General features: G+C 44.0%; 1 protein-coding gene across 1 annotated transcript; it reads right to left on the bottom strand.

Annotated features, from left to right (window-relative positions):
* Positions 1 to 235: 235 nt before the first annotated feature.
* On the bottom strand, positions 236 to 8,446 carry SH2D1A (SH2 domain containing 1A). Its single transcript, XM_075259776.1, has 3 exons — positions 8,310 to 8,446; positions 1,033 to 1,096; positions 236 to 400 (listed from the first exon to the last, which is right to left on the bottom strand). The coding sequence occupies exons 1-3, from the start codon at positions 8,444 to 8,446 to the stop codon at positions 236 to 238; spliced, it is 366 nt and encodes a 121-aa protein (XP_075115877.1).
* Positions 8,447 to 25,650: the final 17,204 nt, after the last annotated feature.

Here is a 25,650-nt window from a genome sequence, read left to right as displayed (position 1 = left end):
GCCACCCTACCATATAACTGGACATGATGGTGGGGACAGATATGGGACTGGGGTCTTCTGTTCTAGTGATTGGTGGGGATACCCGTGGTCAACATGTCACTAATGTCCCACTGATCTCTTGTCCCGGGTTATATTAATCTCTGAAATTCAACTATAAAGATATTTACAAGGATCATAAGAATAAATAGACCTTGACTGTAACTGAGACTTTATCGTAGACTGAAGGTATCCCAATCTAATATGGCAGAACACGTCCTACAATACCACCTTGTGCATGCCTGGACATACTTCTCTCCACTGGGTACTGCAGGTGGGTCACAATCCCCTGGCCCGGTTTCGTGTAAGCAGAGATCAGATTCTGAATCTTCCTAAACATCCTTTTTGGGACCCCGGGTGCTGCCTACACAGGAACGCGTGAAATCAAAGAATAAAGGTTAGGAATGTCTGATTGTGAATGAAAAATCTGACTTTGTAGAGAAAGAAACACAAGATGTGATAGACATAGATCTAGTGAATGTGGAACATGGAAATCGACAACTATACACCAGGATACAGTATCAGCTTCATTGAGAAAGGCAAAAAGATGGATTAAAATGGCTACAATTTTGCAACGTTATGGGGGAAAAAAGATACGTTTTCTAAGAAATCTGGATCAGTTTTAAAACAGAAGCAAACGTTTGTCAGATTTTACAATCCAGAAAAACTGAAACATTGTAGCAGGTTCCATCCGATTGTTTCAAAAGAGAGAGGATATTTTTTCCCTGCATAATACCATTCCTCCAGTCCTCCAAATAACATATAATGTCACATAGTACAATAGTTATTGGTAATACTGACGAATACATAGATTAAAAGAACCCCAAAGAGTCCATATAGAAGAAAACTCTCCAGCATTGATATAGTCTCAGTAATATAGCGACTCATTCATGTACTTATATACCGTATACTGCGCAGGCTGAATAACCGGCACTAATAAAATAATCTCTGCCCCACCCCCAACAATGGCCGACAGCTCTTATAGGAAGATCTTACCTCTGCTGACCAAGACCCAGTCGTTGTTTTGGACACTCTGTAAGTGTAAATGATATCTTTATGCCTGAAAAAATCCACAAACATAGATAAGAATTTATAGCTTTCATTGTGTATTTTTTTTTTCTATATACCGAACCATGGGCCTGTAGTTTTCCCTTCTGCTTGTTATTCTACAGTTAGTCTAGTGCTATCAAAACTTTCTTGAGAAGATGCAGAAGTTCTTAACTCATTCAACAAGACTTTGTTAAGCTGTAAGTAATTGTGGCCTCGGATAACATAACATTCAATATATTGAAATTGGTTTGGAGTCGTGTGGTAAGTCTTGTTGGCTGATGGCTTATGTCTGTGGTTACTCACTGAGCGGATAAGTGGTCGGTGTCATGTCTCTGAGGTTGGTAGATGAGGGTATAAGTGGTCTGTGTCATGTCTCTAAGGGTATATGTGGTCGGTGTCATTCCCTGTTGTAAAACTAGAAGTCATACATGAAGCTGAGTAGCCCTAAGATAATGAAGAGTGTCTATATACCTCCATATGACTCTTGTGTTGGATATTTGCTCCAGGTGTATTTTCATCCATGTTGTAGAAGGAAGCCAACCATAAATCTCCTATCATTCTTTGTTCATTACCAAAGTTTTTCAAATCTTCCAAGTTCTTCTACCTCCTCATGTACCCCTTCTCTCCCTTCTCTCCCTTCTCTCCCTTCTCTCCCTGCTCTCCCTGCTCTCCCTGCTCTCCCTTCTCTCCCTTCTCTCCCTTCTCTCCCTTCTCTCCCTTCTCTCCCTGCTCTCCCTTCTCTCCCTGCTCTCCCTGCTCTCCCTTCTCTCCCTTCTCTCCCTTCTCTCCCTTCTCTCCCTTCTCTCCCTTCTCTCCCTGCTCTCCCTGCTCTCCCTTCTCTCCCTTCTCTCCCTTCTCTCCCTACTCTCCCTACTCTCCCTTCTCTCCCTTCTCTCCCTTCTCTCCCTTCTCTCCCTGCTCTCCCTGCTCTCCCTGCTCTCCCTGCTCTCCCTGCTCTCCCTTCTCTCCCTTCTCTCCCTTCTCTCCCTTCTCTCCCTTCTCTCCCTTCTCTCCCTTCTCTCCCTTCTCTCCCTTCTCTCCCTTCTCTCCCTGCTCTCCCTGCTCTCCCTGCTCTCCCTGCTCTCCCTGCTCTCCCTGCTCTCCCTGCTCTCCCTGCTCTCCCTTCTCTCCCTTCTCTCCCTTCTCTCCCTGCTCTCCCTTCTCTCCCTTCTCTCCCTTCTCTCCCTTCTCTCCCTTCTCTCCCTGCTCTCCCTGCTCTCCCTGCTCTCCCTTCTCTCCCTTCTCTCCCTTCTCTCCCTTCTCTCCCTTCTCTCCCTTCTCTCCCTTCTCTCCCTTCTCTCCCTGCTCTCCCTTCTCTCCCTGCTCTCCCTTCTCTCCCTTCTCTCCCTGCTCTCCCTTCTCTCCCTTCTCTCCCTTCTCTCCCTTCTCTCCCTTCTCTCCCTTCTCTCCCTTCTCTCCCTTCTCTCCCTTCTCTCCCTTCTCTCCCTGCTCTCCCTTCTCTCCCTTCTCTCCCTTCTCTCCCTTCTCTCCCTGCTCTCCCTGCTCTCCCTGCTCTCCCTGCTCTCCCTGCTCTCCCTTCTCTCCCTTCTCTCCCTTCTCTCCCTTCTCTCCCTTCTCTCCCTTCTCTCCCTTCCCTCCCTTCCTTCCCTTCCCTCCCTTCCTTCCCTTCCTCCCTTCCTCCCTTCCTCCCTTCCTCCCTTCCTCCCTTCCATTGCTATGTAGCTGAATCTAATGCATCAGTGTCTGAGGGAGAAGCCTCCATTTCAGGTCACTTCACAATGGACATTTCCAGACCTTCACCTCCATCAGCCCCCATTCTTTCACCGTTCAGTAGGTGCCGCTTTGATGACTCTGCTATATCCTGAGCAATTGGTGCTGTTAATTTCAGTATAATTGGGCTCCCTATTGTCAGGTGGGTGGTCTCAGACTATGTCCTCCATGTCAGGACCACCCACCTGATAGTAGAGTCCAATTGTATTGATATGAACAGCACCAATTGCTCAGGATAGTAGGGGCCGTCTATCTACTGAAGGATGCCAATAGTTGGATTTGGTGGAGGTGGTGAAAGGTTCTCTTTAAACCCATATCAAGAAAGTCACAAGTCATTTTGTTGCAAAACTTTTTTGCACATTGTCTGTTTTCCATCTTAGATTGATTTGATAGTCTGGAAGGTTTAGCACTCGCATAACTTTGCAGCAATAATGATGTTTGCACTTTCTCAGCCAAGTCTATAACTGGCTCCAAAATGCCATAAACTAGAGATTTCTGAATCACATCTGATGATGGAAGATATTAATGGAATAAAGCACATACTGATCTCTGCCTTGTTCTATGATCTCAGGGTCCATTTCTGAGAAGTGCACCCAACAATCACAAAAAAAATCTAAGGCCGTAGGCTAAATGCAAAACAGCCCTTGCAAACCTCCAATGTTCATGGTTGTCTTGCACCTGAAGAGCCACAGTTTTCATGGATCCCCCATACATTATAATGCATAGAGAGATTTGTGGAAATGCACAAGATTAGGACATGACCTCTAGTGTGATGGTCCATTACAAAGCACCATCACAATGGCGGTCATGTGAGTAGCCCCCATTCACTTGAATTGAATCCAATGCTGCCAAGTGATGTCTGTTTAAAAAAAATGGATGCTGCACGGCCGTTATTCACCGCCCTGGGACTATAGCTTCATACACACAACAGTGAGGTTTATGACAATCTAAAGGCCATTGTAATCGGGCATACATGGATTTATTTATTTTTTTTTAAAGGCCCTTGTCAGGTTTTGGGGGGTTTTTTTTGACAGCCATGAAAAACGGAACATCAAAAAATGGAAGTGTGACTAGAGGCGCTGAATTCAAGATGGACGTGAGGAGGCAGAAGAATAAGACTTAACTGTGAATAAGACTTAAGCGATATCTTTTATTCTCCCTCATGTTTGTTAGTACTGAAAAAGGGGGGTTAACTCGAAACGCGTTGTCTTAAAAGGAATTGACTTGGAGCAGCGCACCTCCTGCCTCCTTTGCTTACCCTTCTCTTCTATGTTGTCATTGATCTATATCAGCTCCTGAAATCCCTAATGTTGGGAGAGCTTGGTCCTTTCCCTAGGTTCCATGTTATGTTTTGGATGACAGAAAGCAGGTAACGCTACCTGACGGCCGGAACATCTTCTATAAGATTATAAGTAGGAGCCACAAATGTGCCAGAAATTCTGCATCTTCATCTTTCACCCCAATCATTGTTTCAACTAATTGGCGTTTTTGTTCCAGCTTATTTCTATGGAAATGTTCGTACTTTGTTGCAACGTCTAGAACTACGGCATTAGAGTCCGCACTTGGCTCTCGCTACCTTGGCTTGTTTCATTTTGGCAGTGAAGGAGTTATCGGTAACACGCAGGCGCTATATCACCTTTATAACCGGCTAGGCTGTTTTGTCGAGTCGTTTCTGCTAACGGAATTGATCTTATCTCCGCAGCCCTTTATATTGTCAGTGACTTTATGCGACCACTTCAAAGGGCTGCACATTCGCCATAAGACGTAACGTTCTCCGCTCATACCAGACAATCTGAACAATCGGGTTTGTCGGCTTCTGCCTAGTACTTGAGATCTAGTGTTATATGTCTAGGCTTGAGGCTTGTAGGGACGTTACAGGGGCGCTGAGATTGTGTTCTGTGATATCTGAGCGCATTCTGACCACAGGTTTGGTTTGCTTGTCTTTGGTCATCTTCTGTGGTCTCTTTCCTCTGTAAGATCAGATAAATTATTGGCCATGACGTTTTGCTGTGCAGAATGAAGATCAGTTTCATCTCTAGTGATAAAAGTTTTGTTTGTAGGAAAATGAGAATTATTTGTAGTAACTCTGTACGATTAGGGCCACGGTTTCTGGACCCGCCTATGACAAAAACAGCCCATAGTGACTGGTGCGGGCGCTTGGCCAAGGTTTCAAGTTTTGCATTGCAGTAGTTAAAATCCTCATCCAGACTTGCAGCAGGACATGTGGTACAAGGGCAGGGTGCAGATGGAACCTGCTAAAATCCATCCACTACTTGTGTTGACCCAGTGCAATCTCTCAACATGTGGCCTTAGTCTTCTAGTTTATGCAATAATCTTTTGTCTTGCTGTATAGCAGATTTTTCTTCTAAAGAGCAGCATGGACCAACCACAGTCCATGCTCCGGACCCTGCATTAGAGGACGGAGCATCATGCTTAGCCCTGAGGCTCCTGCACCCAGCAGAGAAGCCATCATTGTAGGATGTAATGCGATTCTACTGGCCACAGGACACGTAGCAGAATACTGGATTTTCTAATGCACTGTTATGAGCAGCCCCAAGCACAGTCTGTGGCTGATCCAGGCTCCTCTGTACAAGCAAAGTATTTCAGTGCACTAGAATAGTTATTCTATATAACTGCAGGTGTACTTTAACTATGAAACAAATTTACAGACATGCCATGGTGTTCTTCTGCTACCAAAAAACTTTGAGTCGAGTGCAAAAGTTTAAGACAGGTGAAGGAAAAGCAAGCTTTCAAAAATAAGTTTTATGTTTAGCAAGTAACAAAAGGAAAATCTAAATCCCATCAATATTGGGTGTGACCACTCTCTGGAATAGATGATATGGCTCCTACAGAGACCTGATCCCAATGTCCAGTCTGTCTGGGACTACATAAGAGACAGAAGGATTTGAACATCCTCCCCCAATTCCTTCCAAAACTGCATGTGTACGTAGAAGAATTGATTCTGCTCTGAAGGTAAATGGCGTTCACGCCAAATATTGATGTGACTTAATGAATAATAAAAAATACTTTAATTTTGCAAAGTAGTCTCAGGATAAATATTCAAAAAGAGAAAAAGACAAGAAAATATTCTACAATACTGAACATGAAGTTCTTAGTAGACATATTGATCATGTGGCTAGTGGGCTTATACACCTTGATCAATATGTCTACTAAGCGGGTGTGACACCAGTGTCCGCCCAGGGGTTTCCATCCTAAACCCTGGGGAGACTGGACAAGGAGCGGCCTGCCGGCGGTCATTCATTTGAATGGATTTTTAAAGCAAACCGCCGGTGTCTGTATGCGGCCTCTCCACCTGGACACCGTACATGCAGTCGTACATACAGGACTGGGTGTCCGTGCAGAAAAACCAATGCAATAAAAGTAAAAGGCAGCAGAAGCAAATACAGTCTGAGAAAGTGTCTCCTCCACCACGTAATGCTTGTAAGATCTAGGTCATCCAGGGCGCACTGAACCGTCATCTGTTTTAGCATTTATTTTACATTCTTCATTTAACACCTTGCTTTTGGTTCACACAATGACAGTAAGAAGTTATCAGTGAGATCTCTTCTCGCTCATTTCCCCTGCAAACTGCCATCAAAGAATGGAAAGGAAGCGCGTTACAATGTGACTGCTGAGAACATGAACAATCCAGCAGCACATGTATGTTATCTGGCTCGGTCATTGGATTGTGCCCTCGTGTGAGCTTTGCTAGCTGCTGGTGAGGGGTTTGCATGGAACAGATGTGGTATCGCCTGCGCTTTTATCTAGATATATGGTAAAAATAAACAGTGTAGGAATATAATCAAATCTAGAAATATTGCACAAGCAAACGTCAAATATTTTAGTCTTTAATATTTGCAAAACCCATATAATGAAACAACTATATTATTATATAAAGAACTTTCTCCACCTAATCTGCACTCCATTAATATACCAGGTCTAGCTCTTTGTACCCATTGGTATGAGTCTCATCTTTTCATCTTTCTCTGTTGTTGACCTAATTTTCCGATTACATTTGGTAATTGTAACAAAACCTGAAATGGTTCCATCTTCCCTGCTCTACTATGTACGGCAATTCCTAAAGACAAACCCGTTAGTAGAAGATAAGGAGTTAATATCATTTAAAGATTTCTAATAAATGTTACAATGAAACCTCTTTGATCGCCTGCAGATTATGGTATTATGTAGGAGTGGTGCTGCGATAGAATAAAGTATACAGGATAAAGTGTCTAATGGAGTGAGAAAGCAAGTATAGCCCCCCCCCCCCCCCAGGAAAAAACCGCACCAAATGATGATGAAAGAGCCAAAAATCATGTATTATTTCACTCAGCATAATACATAGAACCGAACCAGGGATCTCATCCGTATATAACACAGAACCAGATATCACATCAATATTACACAGAATAGAGTATCACATCAGTATAGTATACAGAACCAAGACTGGGACTCATAAAACCGCCATGGTACTGTGCACAAGTTACTCCCGCCCATACCTATAACCAAAGGGAGCCAAAACTCTCTTTCTTCCCTGGTGACACATTTCCTAATTTAAGCTGGCCAATTATTCTGGGTCCCCAATACGCCATCTTTATAATCATTCCTAATTGCCAGCATACCTCTCCCTCCCATTCCTAGTCCCCGGTATGATATCCCTTTAAATTGTCATCTTTGGCTTGGTTCCCCTCACTCCTAGCCCCCACCATAATATCCCTTTAAATATTGGTCCTCCACTCGGTGCCGGTCCTGGACCCCAGCATGGCTGCCCACGTCATTCCTAGTATGTTTCAATCCTTAACCCCTGAAGCTCGCCGGCACTTTTTGACATTTCATAGGCCAAAATCTGAACCTTAAAGCCCATCTGGGAATATCCCAAGAAACGCCATTGTGGTGTATATATATACCCCATCCCTCTCGTGACCCAGGCTCTGAGACTGTCCTGGGCAGATTGGGACTCTTGTCGTGTATACCCTCTACCTGATAGCTGAAGCTGCACTGAATATGACACGGACTCTGCTTCTACGTGGTGCGGCCCACGTTTCTCTGCTGTAACCCCTTGTTTGCTGCAGTCTGGTGATGTATTACAGCACTGAGTCTCCATATTGGTCGAAAAGTGAATGTAATTCCAGTGTGTGGTCTTTACAAAGGAGTTCCCACCAAAAAAAATTCTCAAAAAAGTGGTCTTTTGGTGGACAAGGTGGTGTCTGCTTATAGAGAGGAAGAGTCCATAGGGCATAAGGAAAAACAATCAGTCTTTAAGGGGGGGGGTCTTCTCTTATGAGAGGTCTCACTGTATATTAGTGCCTTGTACATTATATTGCCCTCCAGATATTTCCTGGTTACTGATTAATTCTTGGATACAACAGGTGACATGGACATCAGACACACACTGTATAGTCTGACCTAGTACTTGGAGTTACAGAGAGAGAATCTACAATACAAGATCTAATCTAATGTCATTGTATACAACAGGGACCATAGTAAGTACTTACAGGACACACAGACAGTACATGCCGGGTTTCGTCTCCGAATCGCGTATTAAGTAACTTCCATCTTTTCCAGCCTCGCACAGAAGTTTTTCTCCGTCTTCGCGGCTTATGTTCCCGTGATAAACTGAAATATTCTCCATTTTCTACAAAGTTGCAACCTGAAAATAAGGGCAGTGGGTCGCCCTGACTAAAGATATAGGGAAGTAACTGCAATGAACTGTGTGAACACTGACGTCTGAGCCACAAGACGACCTCGAACCCTCGCACAGGATCTCATATAAGGTGACAAATCCTTTGCATCATCTCCTCTGAGCTCTGACAGATCTTAGTGCTGCGCAGAGTAACAATCAGATAAGATGGAAAGTTCCGTCAGGGGTAAATGTCATTGAGAAAAAATGGTGTGAAATGAGTAAGCGTGTATATTCCAATGGGATGACCGGTCACCGTGTGGAGGAAGGGGCAACGTTTCTTCTAAGGGTCTGCACTGAAGCTCATGATACAGGTCGGACTTGATATTTTTTCAGAACTTGATTCTCTTTACAGTCTGGCGACCTTAACTATTTACTGTCTTTAACATTCTTCGGACCCCTGTGGTCTCTACAAACTCCTCATTGTCAGACCCCCACCACTTTTCAATGATCTGATAGCTCATCAATTAATAGGCCCAGAAACCCCTTTAAAGTTGGCCATATTCACGTGACTGGGAGCCGCCTACACACCGTACACCGCCATCGGCTTCTGGACTCACATTAATATCCGGTCATGTAAAACCTCTTTCCACCGCTCTGCCATTGTAGTGCAAGAAAGGGGAAAAAAGGGCAAAAATGTAATAAAACAATAAATGTGGGGGAAAGCGCAGCCATGTAGCCTCCAGTTTTTGGTTATAAATCTCCCCCAATATTCCAAATCTGACCTTACTCGAGCCCTGTTCATACAATACTGGGAAACCCTACGGAAGTTGAAAGGCCTGAAAAATAAGTAGAGAAAGGCGATGAACAGTCTCTGAGGCGCAACGTCAAGAGTGGACTCCGTATATAAAGTATCTCATCAAGGAGAAGGAATGATCTGGCAAAGACCGTCTCAGGCAGTAAGTCCCAATACTCAGCAATGGTTGGATCAACCTATAACCTGAAATACTGTAGCGTCAAACCGGAAGCAAGATGGCGTCCAAAGGAAAAGACAACACAAAGGAGCCAAGGCTGGGGACACCAAAATTATTGGGCAAATAACAAAGTATCTTTATTGAAAACAGACAAAACATGATTACACAATTAACATTGCCAACCCCAAATAGAGATACATGAGGTCTAGAAATAGTCACGTACCCATAAGATGGCGCTAACCCATGTAAAGGTTGGAATGGTGGAAAAGAGAACGAATAGAAGAGGAAACAAATCTACAAGAAAGTGTGTGTATATATGTATGTGTATATGTGTATATATATATATATATATATATATATATATATATAATATATGTGTGTGTGTATGTAGATTATATAATTAGAATAGCAAAGTGAAATAAGTGAAATCCCATCCAAATCCTGAAGAGTCGGCTATTAAAGATGTATACCCACCCCGGGGGAACTAAGCTGGGAGGGGGCAAACTGGGCCCAATAATAAAGCTAGAGGAACTAATGCCCCCCCCCCCTCATATAATAGTCCCCCCAGCCTTATTATTAATAGATACTACTGTTAAGTAGCTCCCACCTATATATGTATGTATATTAAATGCGGGGGGGGGGGGGGTTAATGAGGATCTATTGTTAATGAACTCTTCCCCCCTCACCATTATCTCCTATAATAGTTCCCCTAGGGTTATTAATAAGTCTCTCCTTATAATACATACGAGTATATAGAAGCGCTGCCGCGTCCTGGAGAAGGGCAAATTAGTATCATCGTTAAAGGGGCTCTATCACCAAAATGATGCTGCTAGAGCCCCACATATGCGTGAAGCCTTTAAAAAGGCTATTCAGGCATCAGTAATGTTATATTAAACTACCCCCCCCCCCTAAAAAACCCTAAAAAAGAATGTGCTCTACTTACGGATCGTGCACGCTGGGCGGGCATTCAGGGTGTGTCTTCTTCTTCATCCACGCCTCCTCTTCCTCCAATTTCTCCAAGTAGATCACATTCTTTTTTAGGGTTTTATTTTAAAACGGGGGGGGGGGGGTAGTTTAACATTTACGGTGCCTGAATAGCCTTTTCAAAGGCTATTCACACATATGTTGGGCTCTATCAGCATGATTTTGCTGATAGAGCCCCTTTAATTATTTAAAGTGTACAACAGCAGCCACTAGTGGAGAATTTGCAGAATACGACATAATCCTGACCTCTATACAGTAGAATCAAAATCTCTGATACAACTAGGTGTTTATCTTGTATTTGCCTCATACCTGACCTCACTGTTCATTTTCACACCCCTAGAGTGCCCCTCTATTGATACAGGGCTCCAGATTAGCCCCACACCATTGTGACTGTGCAGTTACCACTAGAGATTATAGAAGCTGACTGCCTACATGTCCTATTATCTCCAATGTATAGCCGTATTCAGTAAGCTCCTGTGCTCCCTCTACTGGTTGCTGAAGATACCCAAAATGTAAGGATTTATATCTACACTCCAGTTTTTTGTTTGTTTGTTTTTTTGAAGTCCTTGAAGTAGATTCCCAATCTGCTATTGCTGCCTCTGTGTCCTTTGTCCAGGACCTCTACCCATTTATAGTACCTGATTCTGCAATACCGTTCAGAGCTCCAAATACTATATATTTTTCCTAACTTTACCCCTTAGGTCTTCAGAATCTTTACACTCTCTATCCCAGGCTCTGAGTACTTCACTTATTACTATTCTCTGCCATAGGCTCCTACTTCGGGTATATAAGGCTACAATAAACGTCTTCTCAGACTTCCATCCACTTCAGAGAGCTGATAGATAAACACCCCGTAATACCACATGCAAATACATGAGCACGTTACCGTTATTTGCTGAGTGGCAGAGGATTAGAATCGCAGAAGGAGCCGCCTCAGGTATTTTAATAAGACAATTTACACAAGCACTTTCCTTTGTTCTGCTGCCAGTAGTGCAGAAGTCTGACCTTGCAAAACAGCCTGAGCCTTGCCCTAGTATTGCAGGGTTCAGTGCAAGTGTCTCCGGACCGCTGCTGTGTATCTGACCCGAGCGGCAGGGATCGGCTCTGACCTCAGCAGATATTTCTATGTAAGCAATACTACAATTACCGTCCATGTGAACAGAGGGATTCAATAACTGCAGGGCATGTAACAAAGGGACGGCGGCAACATTGTAACCACTAAGGGTAACAGAACAGGGAGTTATTGGCAACATTAAGGGCTAGTTCACACCTCAAAACTGCCTGGCTTATTTTGGTCCGGAAAAAAAAGTTACCTAATTAGGAAGTGGTTTTTGGACCTTGATGTGGTTTTTGGACTGTTTTCTGGAGCAGTTTTTGGTAAAAACCACTTCAGAAAATGCCAGGCGGTTTTCCCCTCCTCTAAAGTGCATGGACCTTAAAAAAACACGTTGCGGTTTTTGCAAAAAAAAAAGCACCAAAAACCACAACGCGTTTTTAGCAAAAAACCACAACACAGTTTTCGCCTCCCATTCACTTCTATGGCTTTCCTCAGGTGGAATCTGCCTGAAAAAAGGTCATGTCTCTTCTTTTTTCCACTAGCAGCAAAAAACGCTAGCGGTCTCCATAGGCCACCATTGTATGGAGGCGGATTTTGAGGCGAATTCCACTGTAAAAGTCCGCCTCCTTGCCCCCGTGTGAACCAGCCCTAAAACCTCCACTTATTACGCTAAAATGAGGACAATATAAAGAGCGTCAGCAAACACATTCTGGGCAAACTTCACCAAATTTAGTAAGATGTGAGAGATCTGCAGATAACTATCCTCTGTGTATGGGCAGGACGGCCGTTGGGCATTGAGCCTGGGGAGACGAATACCAAACGATTACCAGGCTTGTGCACCATTAGACAACGGAGTTTTGTTCCATTGTCTTTCACGATGAGTTTGTGATTTTATTATCTCACTACAGGAAATCTGGGCGTTTCCTCCACTGGTAACAGAATGGTTTTGGTTTTGGCTTTTTGCATTTCAAGACTGATCATTTCTTTTGCACTCCTTAGCTCTATCAGTTCTTCTATTGATTGGGGGATAAGACATTCTTTTTTTTTTCAGTTTGCATTTCATTAATTGTAAGTTTTATAAATGTAACCAGCAGCTGATTCTTCTTCCAGTTACTAAGTCTCACCGGCTGCTCAACTTCCCCTTTCACTTGTTCGCTCCGTGTAGCCTTCACCTAAATGATTACCTGTCATCCATCCTAAAGTCCTCCGCCTCCACTCTCATGGGGAATACCAATGCTGTAATATTGCATCTTCATGACCTTATTATCTCATTATCATCACAATATTATAATGGAAAGAAACATCTATACACAAATAACAGGATCCACAATAGGTAACGGTGACCGATCCCCTCCAGACCCCGCACAGATCCTAGAATCTTCCTATAAGAGTCAGCTCCAGACTGCAGGCGCTATGTGACCCCTCCAGTGTATTCATGTGATATTCTGCAATTCATCCTATGTAGTTACAGAACCTGTATATGTGTGACTGCTCCTCTATAGGGTAATTCCAGGCTACATCTGCACTAATAAAGAAACTCTACAGTTTCACATTATAGTGCTTAGCATCCCATCCACTTTGCAAAACAGTGGAGCTCCGGCTTTACAAAGTAAAAAAAAATGCAACGTATTGTTTCAAGGTAATACAATATATATAATAATCAATATTCATTTTATTAACCTAGAACATATAAAACTTTGCAAAATTTGGAAAACATATGTAATCTAATTCTATGACACGACTTGTATTTGCCGCCTTCCCCTGTTTCTTTTTTCCTGTAACTCAGATACATTTTCTCGTTTTGTCGTCTCATGATCCCTTTCATATTTCTTTGATTCTGAATGTGGAGATCATATCTCTCGACCTACTTTATTTTCTTCATGTGATACTTTCACTTTTCTGGTTTTCTGTCCTATTTTTTTCATTCTTGTTCCCACACTTGTTATGTCTTTACACAAAGCTTTCTGTTTTCTCATCATTCCTATCACAGCAGTCTCTTTGCCTTTCCAAACAGCTGGAGCCGGCACTAAAAATGTGAGAGCTCGTTAGTATAATCTGAAGAAAGTTGGTGAATTCCTTTAGTTCTGTTGTCCTACATGTCACTGATATCCCTGTAATACTGCAGGGGACGCTGATATCCCGGTAATACTGCAGGGGACGCTGATATCCCGGTAATACTGCAGGGGACGCTGATATCCCGGTAATACTGCAGGGGACGCTGATATCCCGGTAATACTGCAGGGGACGCTGATATCCCGGTAATACTGCAGGGGATGCTGATATCCCAGTAATACTGCAGGGGACGCTGATATCCCTGTAATACTGCAGGGGACGCTGATATCCCTGTAATACTGCAGGGGACGCTGATATCCCTGTAATACTGCAGGGGACGCTGATATCCCTGTAATACTGCAGGGGACGCTGATATCCCTGTAATACTGCAGGGGACGCTGATATCCCGGTAATACTGCAGGGGACGCTGATATCCCGGTAATACTGCAGGGGACGCTGATATCCCGGTAATACTGCAGGGGACGCTGATATCCCGGTAATACTGCAGGGGACGCTGATATCCCGGTAATACTGCAGGGGACGCTGATATCCCTGTAATACTGCAGGGGACGCTGATATCCCTGTAATACTGCAGGGGACGCTGATATCCCTGTAATACTGCAGGGGACGCTGATATCCCTGTAATACTGCAGGGGACGCTGATATCCCGGTAATACTGCAGGGGACGCTGATATCCCCGTAATACTGCAGGGGACGCTGATATATCCCTGTATTATTGCAGAAGGCATAGCTACCCATGTGACCCTGCACCAAGAACTGACATCCTTGTAGCACTTCAGTGAGCCCTGATATTATTGCAGCACTGCAATGAGCACTGATATCCCTGTATTAATATCCCTTTAATACTGCAGCAAGAAATGCTATCCCTTTATTATTGCAGAAAGAACTGATGCCCCTGTAATCCGACCACAAGCACGGATATCCCTGTAATACTGGAGTGAGCAATAACAGCCCTGCAGTATATTCAGCCATTGTAAAGGGCAATATGCTCATTCCTGTATCCATAGGGATGAGGAGCGTCTGAAATCTATACAAGAACTTCGAACCTTTCTTTAGTCATTTGCCTGGATCATTGTGTAGAAAGAAACCCCCGGGGACAAGTTCAAGTGCTCATGAGGTTGTTTTCTTGTGAAATGTAGAACTATATGTGCAGTTTAAATTTTGTTTTTTGGTTTTGTATTAATTATAGAAAAATGAGGTCATAATATAGGTCATGTCTTATTTTAGACCATTTTCATGGATCCCACCATACAAATACAATATATACGCCATACAAATGCCCTTGGATAGAAGGCGGCTGAAAAATGGACACTATACAGACTGATCATCTGAATGCAGCCCAAGGCTCCAGACCTCAATAAACCAGAGCTGCGTTCAGGGAGTCCACTTGGGGTTCGCACTAATGTTGATGTCCGTTGCTGTCTTTCATCATAAGATGACAGCAACAGACATTAAACTGTTGCAGAGAACAGTCACAGACTGATTGTGTCCTTTCCCTCTTCTGCACCAAAATCAAAACTTTATTCATCTCTTTTGTAAGTAAACAAGACAAGATAAAGCAGAGCTTGGTAAGTAACTTCAGTCAAGCCGAGTTTGCACACACAGGAGACTCTCTATCCCACGCACAGTACAAGCGTTCCAGAATGATGTGGACGGACCAACCTAATGGACTCGCCTGGCAATATCTGTGAAAAGGCCTGAAGTTTCTCCTATTTATAACAAGAACTTGGCATGTCACAACTAAACGTTACGCCCCAGCGAGTGCAGAGGTCATACCATGGGACGTGCTCAACAACTACTGTGGTATAACACCTTGGTGCACGTTGCACCTGCAAAGGAAACTCAGCAATATACACTTTGTACCACTAGCAAGATATCTGGACAACAGTATAAACAATTACAGAACAGCTACACGGGAAATGCTAACCTGACTTGGACAGAGACTGTATATGACACTGTATATAGCCATCTACACTATAGGTCAGTTATCCTTCACCTCCTTACATGCACATCAAGTCAGCAAAAATTTGCAAATATTTCAATTAAAAATGAAACATGCGTCTTAATGTAGGATTTGATAGTTGCATCATTGTGTCACACCTTTTATCTGTCTCAGAAATCTAGTATCATGATGGGTTTGTCTGTCCTGGATATTGTAAAACCAAATTCATATGAGGCTAACCAATAACCATATGAAGCAGATACATGCAGAAGCCATCTGACCACAGCCTTGTGCACACATTCCAGCCACTTACCATCCCCTCCTAGGTTACACTTAGTTTTTCAGTCTTTGCCTTACAGACTAATGTTTTACTTGTATTTTATGTCTTCAGATACATTTTAACACAATTGAGATATGTCAAACTGTGTCTGGAAGACGAGTGCAGGAGGAAGAAGTGGAAATAGAAGGTTCCATACTCATCAATGCTTTGGTCGGTGGCTCGGAGATTCCACCAAGACCAGTGACGCCTCCTTCACACATCCTGAATTAGATGACGCCTCCTGGAGCCCGTCTAGGTACAAAGTCACCATAGCCCTGGGGCTGAGTCAGATTCTCTCACCATGTAAACCATTATGGTGGTGTAAATGTTGATGAATGTCATAGGAGGTCGTCCCACCAACACCCAAACCCCACCCGGTGATAAAATCTAATGCATCTGTTTTTGACCAGGTCCTGGTTTTGGCGCCTTGCATACTTTTGACTGATGCTACTTGCTATGACTGCGCACTTTTGTAACATGAAAGATTAGGAGATAATGGCAACTAGAAAAATCTAGGCAAATTAATGACGTAGAAAGGAAGTCGGAACGACCGAGCGCAAACTTCAAAGGCGAGATTCAACTGACAATGAAAGGGATTGAAATGTTCTATAATAAGATGAAACAGCAAAAATGAGTTGGATGGAAGAAGTCGATAGAACTTTCCGTGCTGTAAATAGTCGTTCTAGAACACACGTAAGATTGTAAGATTATCATCTGATCTTTATTGAAAACCTCTAAAGTCTGACTTGGAAACTTTAAGGAAATGTAACCACCAGATCATTGTTAGATATTATTGTGGCAGCCTAGTGAACACTGCCGGGAATGTACAAGTGGGCGGAGTCTTTACTGTATCTTAGTATAAAAATCCCTCTTCTCCAGATCTGCTTTTATTATAGAAGGGCTTGTAAGTGATTGGAGGAGTGACTTGCTTAAATATAGAAATAAAACTGCGCTCAGCAGCCAGATGGGAAAAAAATCAAAAACATCCAAAAAGCAGCACATGGCACGCAACACGTCTCGGGAATAGCTTCCCTTTAAGTGTAAAAGATTGACGGATGATAAAATATGTGGTTAGCCCCAATATACTAACTGCTGACCCCTGGTCACTCCCATAGGGGAAGCCAGAAATTTCTTCTGATATGATCACATTATACGATGACTTGAAAGTTGTAGTAAATTCCGATGGTCGTTTCTTACTGTTATAGTCTTATCTTCCAAATAATTGGTTTTTGATGTTTTTTTTTACTCAATCTCTTACCACTGACATCTCGCCTCTGCTATAGTGTTTGTCTTTAAAATATTGTATTAAAATGTTGCTCTCGTCGGAATAGTTTTTATTAGAGATGAGTGAGTATTATTCGAAACAGCAGTAGGAGTGATTGGGAGCGGCCGGCGCGCAGGGGGTTAAGCGGCAGGACGCCGGCCCCGGCTGCATCCATTCATTTCTATGGAAGCGTGCTATTCAAAACTGCTCATCTCTAGTCTTTATCTTTTGTACAATTCCTCCTGATTCCACTAAATTGACCACATTAGGTGCAGACTTAGAGCCCATGGCTGTTCCGCAGGTTTATTTTAGAATTAAGAGAAGGCGTTATGTTCGAAAATGAATTTATACCATTAAATATGAATTCCCTCTGGATTGTCGGCACAATGGAGTCTAATTTAAGAATCTCCATGATGGGAGATGAGCCTTGGTTATGTTTCATGTTACTGTAAAGGGAACTTACGTCTAGAGTCGCCCACTTGTAAGTCGTTTTCCATTTCAGAGGTAGAAGAACACTGATTACATCTGCGGAGTCTGTAAGGAAAGCTGGAAACAATGTTACAGATGGGTGTAGGTGTATATCGATGTGATAGGGTGCGGGTACAGAGTTAATACCTGGTATATAGTATATTGATACATCGGTGCAACCTTGTTACAGAACTGGAGAGGGCTGGTAAAACATTCAGGGGTTAATAACATCCTTTTTTCCACTTGACCCCGGTTTTGTGCTCCCATAAACGTTCTCATCTGAGCTCCAACTTCTCTGCTTCCCGAACATCTACAGAGTGAAGTTGGCCTGAAAGGGGTTGTGCAGGATCTGAACATTTTTGGTATTCGCCGGATAGGACGTAATTTTCAGACTCCGACCCCCGAATGAATTGGCTGATGCGGCCACTGGAAGTCATATAGCAATTATATGGCCAGAAGTAGCCCTGCTCCTATACAAGTGGATGGGAGATTGGTGGCAATGATGCTGATATGTATAAAGTGATTGGCAGTGCTCTGATATAGGGACTGATTGAGGTGTATGGGCCACAGTCTGGTGGTCTGAATTAAAGGGGTTGGGTGAAGTTTTAATGTTACCTCTTTACTACATGGTATGGAATAACCTGCTGAAATCTGCAGTATCGGCCCCCGGAGCAGTGAATGATTGTCGTATGGCGAGGTCCATGTCGTATGAACAAGTCTCCATAATGGCACATCCCCTTTAACTCTGGCATTATTGTAGGCTGAGTTCATTTTGTTTTCTGATCTAGGGTTTGATTTAATTTGGGGTCTGATCAATGTAGGGGATCTCATGAGTTTTATGATCTGACCCCCCCCCCCCCCCCATCCATGCTGATGGGCTCCAGATTCCTTGGCTTGAACCTAGAAGTTCCTGTTGGCAGCCCTGAGTTGTGGGGTGACTACTGCTATGGAAGGGGCTCATCTCTATTATTATTGCAGTAAATCTGGGCGGTAAGCTTCCATCTTCCTTCACTTTAAGGGGTTGGCAGGTTGAGGGAATTGTTACTGCTGCTGCCACGTAAAGGTTTGCATATGACCCCCTTCATCTTCCTTAGCACACCACTTACGCTGCGTTCACACTAGCACTGGGGTTTCCATTCTTCAGCTCCACTTAAAAAGCGGCTACCTGCTGAAACCTGCCATCCCATGGACTAGAATTGCAGTACTTTTCTTCTATGAGAGGATCCCTTTAATGAACAATATATCTTAAAATAATTTGCACTACATGCCTTGCAACACATTTTCTGCCTCATCTAAAAAGGGGGCAGTTTTCAGTGATGGGAGGGGGTACTTACAGGACTTATTACCATCTCCACCAATTCAAGTGCTTTGCATCGGTTCATAGTCGCTGCTCCACTGATTCCGGCACGGTTGTGATTTTCTCTTTATGCTCCACCATTCCTGAGCTACAAGTGCGGGTAGTTTTGCTAGTTAAGTTCTGTAACGTCAGGTGGATGGTGTGAGGCCGGGGGTGTGATTCAGCGATCCAATCAGAGGCAGCCAGTGTCAGAGCTCAAAATCCCACCCCCTTGTCTGTTCCTGCCTGACCCCGCCCTCCTGACAGTACAGAGACTAAATATCATATTAGGCCCCAAAACTAACAGCAGTGATTGCTCAGGAATGGTGAGGGCTAGAGAAAAAATTCCAACTGTGCCAGAATCAGTGGAGGACGGTATTATTTTATGTAAAGAGTCTTGTTGGAGATGGTGAAAGATCCTCTTGAAGATGTAACCATGTGCACATTGACGCAACTTTCCTTGCAATATAAACCAACTAATAAGTCGGATAAACTGTCTGGTGTGAATTAGCTACAAATTAGGAAGATTTCGTAAATCTGCACCACATTTCGCCTTCCATCTTGCTCATCTCTGGTTGGCGGCATCAGAGTCCCATCAACTATAGAATGGATAAATTAACAAATTGTCTCAACCCTTAAATGTTTTTGGCGTTTTCATCCCCATCAATCACATGGGTGAAATCCGCTGTGAAGAGCCACATTAATCAATGTATTTCTGCAGCATGTGGATGAGATTTGCACAACTTCTGCTTACCGTATACATGTCCCATGTGGGCGTCTCCGTAATGTACAGTATATCTCGCGGTAGACTACACATGATCTTGACGTGTGAAGATCTTCTTCATCGTGGTTTCGTAAGTCTACAGATCGGTGGTTTAAGTCCAAATATGTGCGATATAAACAGGAAACGTCTTAGAAGAAGCTCAGCTGTTTCGGCAGGTTTTGTCGCACCTTTTCTGGCCATTTTATGTTAACCATTTCATCTTCAGATCATCGCTGTCGTCTCTCTGGTTCAGCCATGTGTCGGTAGAAGTGATTACGACTCTTGGCTGCCGAATTGAGTTTCCGCTGCTGCAAAATAGAACGTTTTATGGTCTCGTTTTGCATCCAAGAACCGTTTGGCGCGGCGTCCTTTACATTATCCTTTCAACACTTCTATATTATGGAAATGTTGTAAATTGCTCAAACGGCTTCAGTTGGTCCTAGTCGTCCCCAAAAGGCCAATTTGCATATTTGAGACAGCAGACAATTACGTTCTTGAACAAGCGTAAAAACCTTCATTTCCAAATGACTAAGAGCAGGAAACATGTGACAGTCCAATCTGAAGTCTTGCAGTGGACACGGGCAGGGATACATTTACATTTGCGAGGTCTGCCAAATTGCTTTGCCAGCGGTACATAATGAAAGTGACAGCGCGGCGTGATTAGAATCAGTGTTGCAATTACATTGGTAAAGGTCTTTGTTAAATGGAAACGCATTAGCGACCTCACTAACAAATAACTTTTGTGTTCTCCAATGATATAGGTTTGCGGCCGCCATAGCTCGGCTTTGTGTAGTATAACATAAGGGGGAGTGTAATCCTGCACAGCAGCCTGCCCTACAACATGGGGACAAATGGACCATCATGGAAGCCGCCTGCAAACCTTCAGTAGCCCTCGCTGTGATACAACTGCAGGAGACTTGGATTCCTCCTAAACCATCAGGTTCCTCAAAATAAGGAGTCAGAATTTACACTTATACACGAATATTTCACTTGGAACTATTAAAAACTAAACGTTACCAGATCTGTAATGCAATAATGGAGAAATGGCGTCATATTGGAATATAGACTTCTGACCCAGGACTACAGCCGGTTACTCTAGAGTCACAGTAGCATTCCCTGGCTCTTATTCTGAAGCCAAAAAACTAAGTCACAGATGTTTTTTCCATCTGGCTCAAGTCCTGTGCGCCTAAGCCAGATGAGTTGGTGTCATGACATGAAGGGGCAGCCATCTCTGAAATCAGGGCCGTCCTAAGGGCTCGCCACTACCATACAGCGACTGCCAGTGCACCATTGGCCTGATATAGGTGACTGTAATCTGCAAGGCTGGCATCATATGCTGGGTTCTTGTGATAGACTCCCTTTATAGGGATCCTAACACATAGAAATACCCTTAAGAAAGTCTCTTCTTCTCCTACCTTTAGATGTCTTCTTTGCGCTACCGTTTGGTAGAAATCCCGGTTTTCTTCGGTATGCAAATGAGTTCTCTCACAGCACTGGGGGCGGGCCCCAACACTCAAACAGCACTGGGGGCGAGAGAAATCCAGCGACGCCTCCATCTTCTTCTGGAACCCCCTCTCCTTGTGTCGTTTTCTGGCGCTGGGGTCAAACTTTTATGCATGCGCAGTCGGCTCTGCCCAAGGCCTAGAAGATTGAAGCCAGTGCTGGAAGAAGACACAGGGAGAGTCGTTCCAGAAGAAGATGGAGGCGGCACTGGAGATTTCTCTTGCGCATTTTGCATGCCCCCCAGTGCTGTTTGAGCGCTGAGGACCGCCCCCAGTGCTGTGAGAGAACTCATTTGCATACTGAATAAAACCGGGATTTCTACTGAACGGCAGCGCGGAGACGACATCTAAAGGTAGGAGAAGAGGAGACTTTCTTAAGGCTATTCCTACGTGTTATTGAGAAAAATGTTTTAACAATGGGATCCCTTTAAAGCATTATTCCTTTCTGGTAAGATGGAAATATCGGCTTCCAAGTCCTGACCCCTAGGGTGGGATCTAAGGGAACAGTTGAGCAGCGGTGTTATACGCCATTTCTGTAACTCCCTTAGAGGGAGCTAGGGAATCTGTATAATGCATTTAGTTATGACGCTATGGAACAATGTAGCTCCGCCGTACGATTTCCATTGCACCCTGCACTTTGGGTTCTGGGGATATTATCACTCCTTAAGGAGACATCACCTTCTCAGGCATATGGAGACTTACAAAAGCTATTTTCACTCCACTGGGAGGATATGGGAAAAATATGCAAATCTGTTTTCCAAGATGTAAATAGGGAAACAGCGCCTCTGTTTGCTGCCCTCTGATATTTGGGAACAGCTACAGCAGAACCTCTAGGATGTTTCTGGAAGTCGGGTCTTGATAAGTTATTGCCGTCTCTCCAAGGTTTGATCTCCTTTCCCTACACATTATACATTTTTCCCATAGATACTATATCACCCCTTATTTTTCAATGTAACCGGTTCCTAATATCTATATGGTAGATAATATTGTACATGTGGAACAGCATGGCCTATAGGGCAGGGGAGGACTGAGCCTTGGTGGCCTCTCTGGTGGCTCCTAGTAAGATGCCGATACCGGTGACCACAACTGCAATATGAATAGACTTGTCTGCTTACATGTACAAGAACAAGTGTTTAATGAAAAGTCAATTACGGCCGAACTCTTCATTTTGTTCATTCTTGATCTGACGCGTTTCTTTAATTAACATAAAGTTAATCAGCTGAACACTGTGTGTGCACGGAGGCTTACTTGATCAATTAGAGACTAATTGAAAGACTTGTTAAATCAGCCTGTAAATTAGAAAAATAAAAGTCATTTATTTTGCAAACAGCAGGATTCTATGATTCCTATTTATGAGTTATAAATCAGTGTCTGACGCCATTCGTAGCAGTGTCTTCCCTTCAGTAGGTGACGGCATTTATGAATATTATTTAGTTTGTAGAAAAGTCTAAATTCGTGACATAAATATAGGTTCAGGTTTTAGAAAATTGTGTATTAAGCAATGTAGCTATTGGAAGGAGCAGCCCTGCACCGACCTCTGAAGAACCTATAGGCTCTACTATAGAAGCAAATAGTAGCAACATTGTAATGGGCAACGTATCCTGGAGCCACTGGTTTGCGGTAGGGCCACTTCCCAGGACTTCCCGGCTTTCAGTCTAGCCCCTGTACATGGATATGGACCTCGCTATGGGGAGACCATCAGATTGCCACCGATCAGAGTGGTCCTGGGACAGGTGACCAGGGATACGGATGGGGCACACAACCTGCAATAGTAGAGGTGTAGGAGTTGTTAACAGGTCTCAGTCAAAGTCAACAACTGGTGTCAGGAAGATAAGGATGAGCAGACAGATGCAGAATCGGAAATAAAGCCAAAGGTCAATGCACTGTAGGACAAGCAAGCGGTAACCCTATGTATTACTCCGGTGCCATGTAACGGGCAGCATTATGTGGCCCGCAGCTGATAACTGAGCAGGAGGCAGACAGCTCCATTCTCTCTGTAGTGAGTAGAAATATAGATAACCCAACCAATGGATGGGCATAAACGTCAGACTAATGCGCGGTCCACGGCGGATACACCAAGACTGGAGCAGGAAGCAGACAGCTCCGTTCTCTGCCTAGAGGCCAGTCCAGGTTACTGCAGATTGGCTCCCTTACATCTGAGCGAAGCTGCAATGACTCAGTTCAGCCATGACAGATAACAGTGCTGTCTGCCTCCTGCTCCATTCTCTGTGTATCAGCTGCTCAGAACAACTGACTGGTGAGGATTCCAAGAATTGGACACTAATGTGATATTTATGACCTAGCTTTAGTTGAAATCATCTATATAGCGTTTTCAGCCTTGAACCCCTGTATGGGGAGTCTATTAGATTGCTACCTCTGAGGTCCTGGTATAGGTGGCAGCTGACCACAGATGGACACCATTGGTGGGGCAACAAAACATGGTGGGTACAGGCATAGGAGTTTGTAATGGGCATCAGTCATATCAGAATGAGCAGTCTGGTACAGAGTCGGGATAAGCGAGCAGTAACCATCAAAGCTATTGATATATATATATTGCTATGGCACCATGTCACAGGTAGTGTATTGTGGACCTGTTTGGCATAGGGCTACTTCTATGGGCACTCTATGTAGCCTTCTTGCTTTTCACCATTTAACCCCTGTACATGGACGTTGCAGAGAGACTAGCAATCTCCTACCTCTGAGTGGTCCTGGTATATGTGGGAACTGACCAGGGACCATAGAGAGACCGGCGAACAGTCCTGATGGGACAGAAAAATCATGGTAAGGAACAGGCCTAGGAGTCACTACCAGATATTAGTCCGATCTGAATAAGCAGACTGGTCAGTAATGACAACAGGTATCAGGATGAGCAGCGGGTCTGTCGGTAACGGGTATCAGGATGAGCAGCGGGTCTGTCAGTAACAGGTATCAGGATGAGCAGCGGGTCTGTCAGTAATAGGTATCAGGATGAGCAGCGGGTCTGTCGGTAATAGGTATCAGGATGAGCAGTGGGTCTGTCGGTAACAGGTATCGGGATGAGCAGCGGGTCTGTCGGTAATAGGTATCAGGATGAGCAGCGGGTCTGTCGGTAACGGGTATCGGGATGAGCAGCGGGTCTGTCGGTAACGGGTATCGGGATGAGCAGCGGGTCTGTAGGTAACGGGTATCGGGATGAGCAGCGGGTCTGTCGGTAATAGGTATCAGGATGAGCAGCGGGTCTGTCAGTAATAGGTATCGGGATGAGCAGCGGGTCTGTCAGTAACAGGTATCAGGATGAGCAGCGGGTCTGTTGGTAACGGGTATCAGGCACATGAAGATGAGCAGTTTAATGGGATCCATTGGCTGTCCATCTTTTTTATCGTCTGTCGGGCACCATTGATGCCCACTGTTGTAGCGTTCTGTGTGGCCATTTTTCTTGTCCTCTGAGAGACCAGAACAACGGACACCCGGGCACAGATGTGAAGGTAGTATTATCAGTATATGATATACAGTGTATCTAGGTAAAGTGGAAACCTCATTCTATAGAACATGGAGGTTACTATTGTATTTAGATTGTTCATATGTATGAGTGATGTTCTGAGGACCTATTGCTGCCATTAAAGCGCTGACGTATGAAGTGTGAGATTTACATATGAAGTATACAATAGGGAGGGTGATCTGTCTGCGTTATGTGCAGCGTTCACATTGGTCAGTCTCAGGATGACTATGAATTATCCAGTAATTTCCCAGCAATGTTATACTTCAGAGATGTGACCTGTAATGTGGAGATTACAGTAAAGGACTTGTCTACAGCTTCTGATACGTAGCAGTCATGTCACAAAGTGTTTCTCAGGTTAAGGACACACATTCAGGTTTTTTAGGCAGTTTTTGAAGCCAAAACTGAGTATAAGACATATAAAAGGTGAGAACAGATAAATGACAGATGGGGCTCCTGGGTTTGGCTTCACAACTGCATCAACCAAACCTGAATGTGGGTCTTTACTGTATTAGATAATAGACTCTCCCTTACTCGAGGTTCACACCAATACCCTGTTTCCATTACTTTGGGACCCAACACACCGAAACGCAATCCGCGTAAAAAGTGGTTACCTGAGAAATGCAGAGAGAGAAAAGACCTGCTTGCGTTATTTAATCCCCAAACATAGTGAGTGCTGGTGTGAATTCAGCCTTAAGCGAAGGCCCCACGGGACGTCCCGCAACAAAATTGCCGACTGTGCGTGTCCCTCGGCCATTTTCCTGTGGCCTCTCCCGTTTGGCCACAAGAAAATGGCCAACGGACATGGACAGTCGGCACTTTTGGACAAAGAGAAGAATAGTGCAAGTGAAGAGGTGGAAGTGAATCTGTAGATACTATATGGTCAAAAGTATCAGGACGCCAATACATTATGCCAACAAGAGGTCGGGGCTTCCACACCAAAACTCACCCACCATGCCTTTATGGACCTGGCTTTGTGCACTGGGTATAGTCATGATACAGAATAGCCCCTTCCCCAAGCTTATCCCACATAATTATGCAATTGTCCAGAATGTCCTG

Source organism: Leptodactylus fuscus, chromosome 11 (genome assembly GCF_031893055.1).
Source record: "Leptodactylus fuscus isolate aLepFus1 chromosome 11, aLepFus1.hap2, whole genome shotgun sequence".
NCBI classification, from domain to species: Eukaryota; Metazoa; Chordata; class Amphibia; order Anura; family Leptodactylidae; genus Leptodactylus; species Leptodactylus fuscus.
The sequence above is the reverse complement of the archived record's forward strand: the minus strand, read 5'-3'. Positions and strand labels throughout refer to the sequence as shown.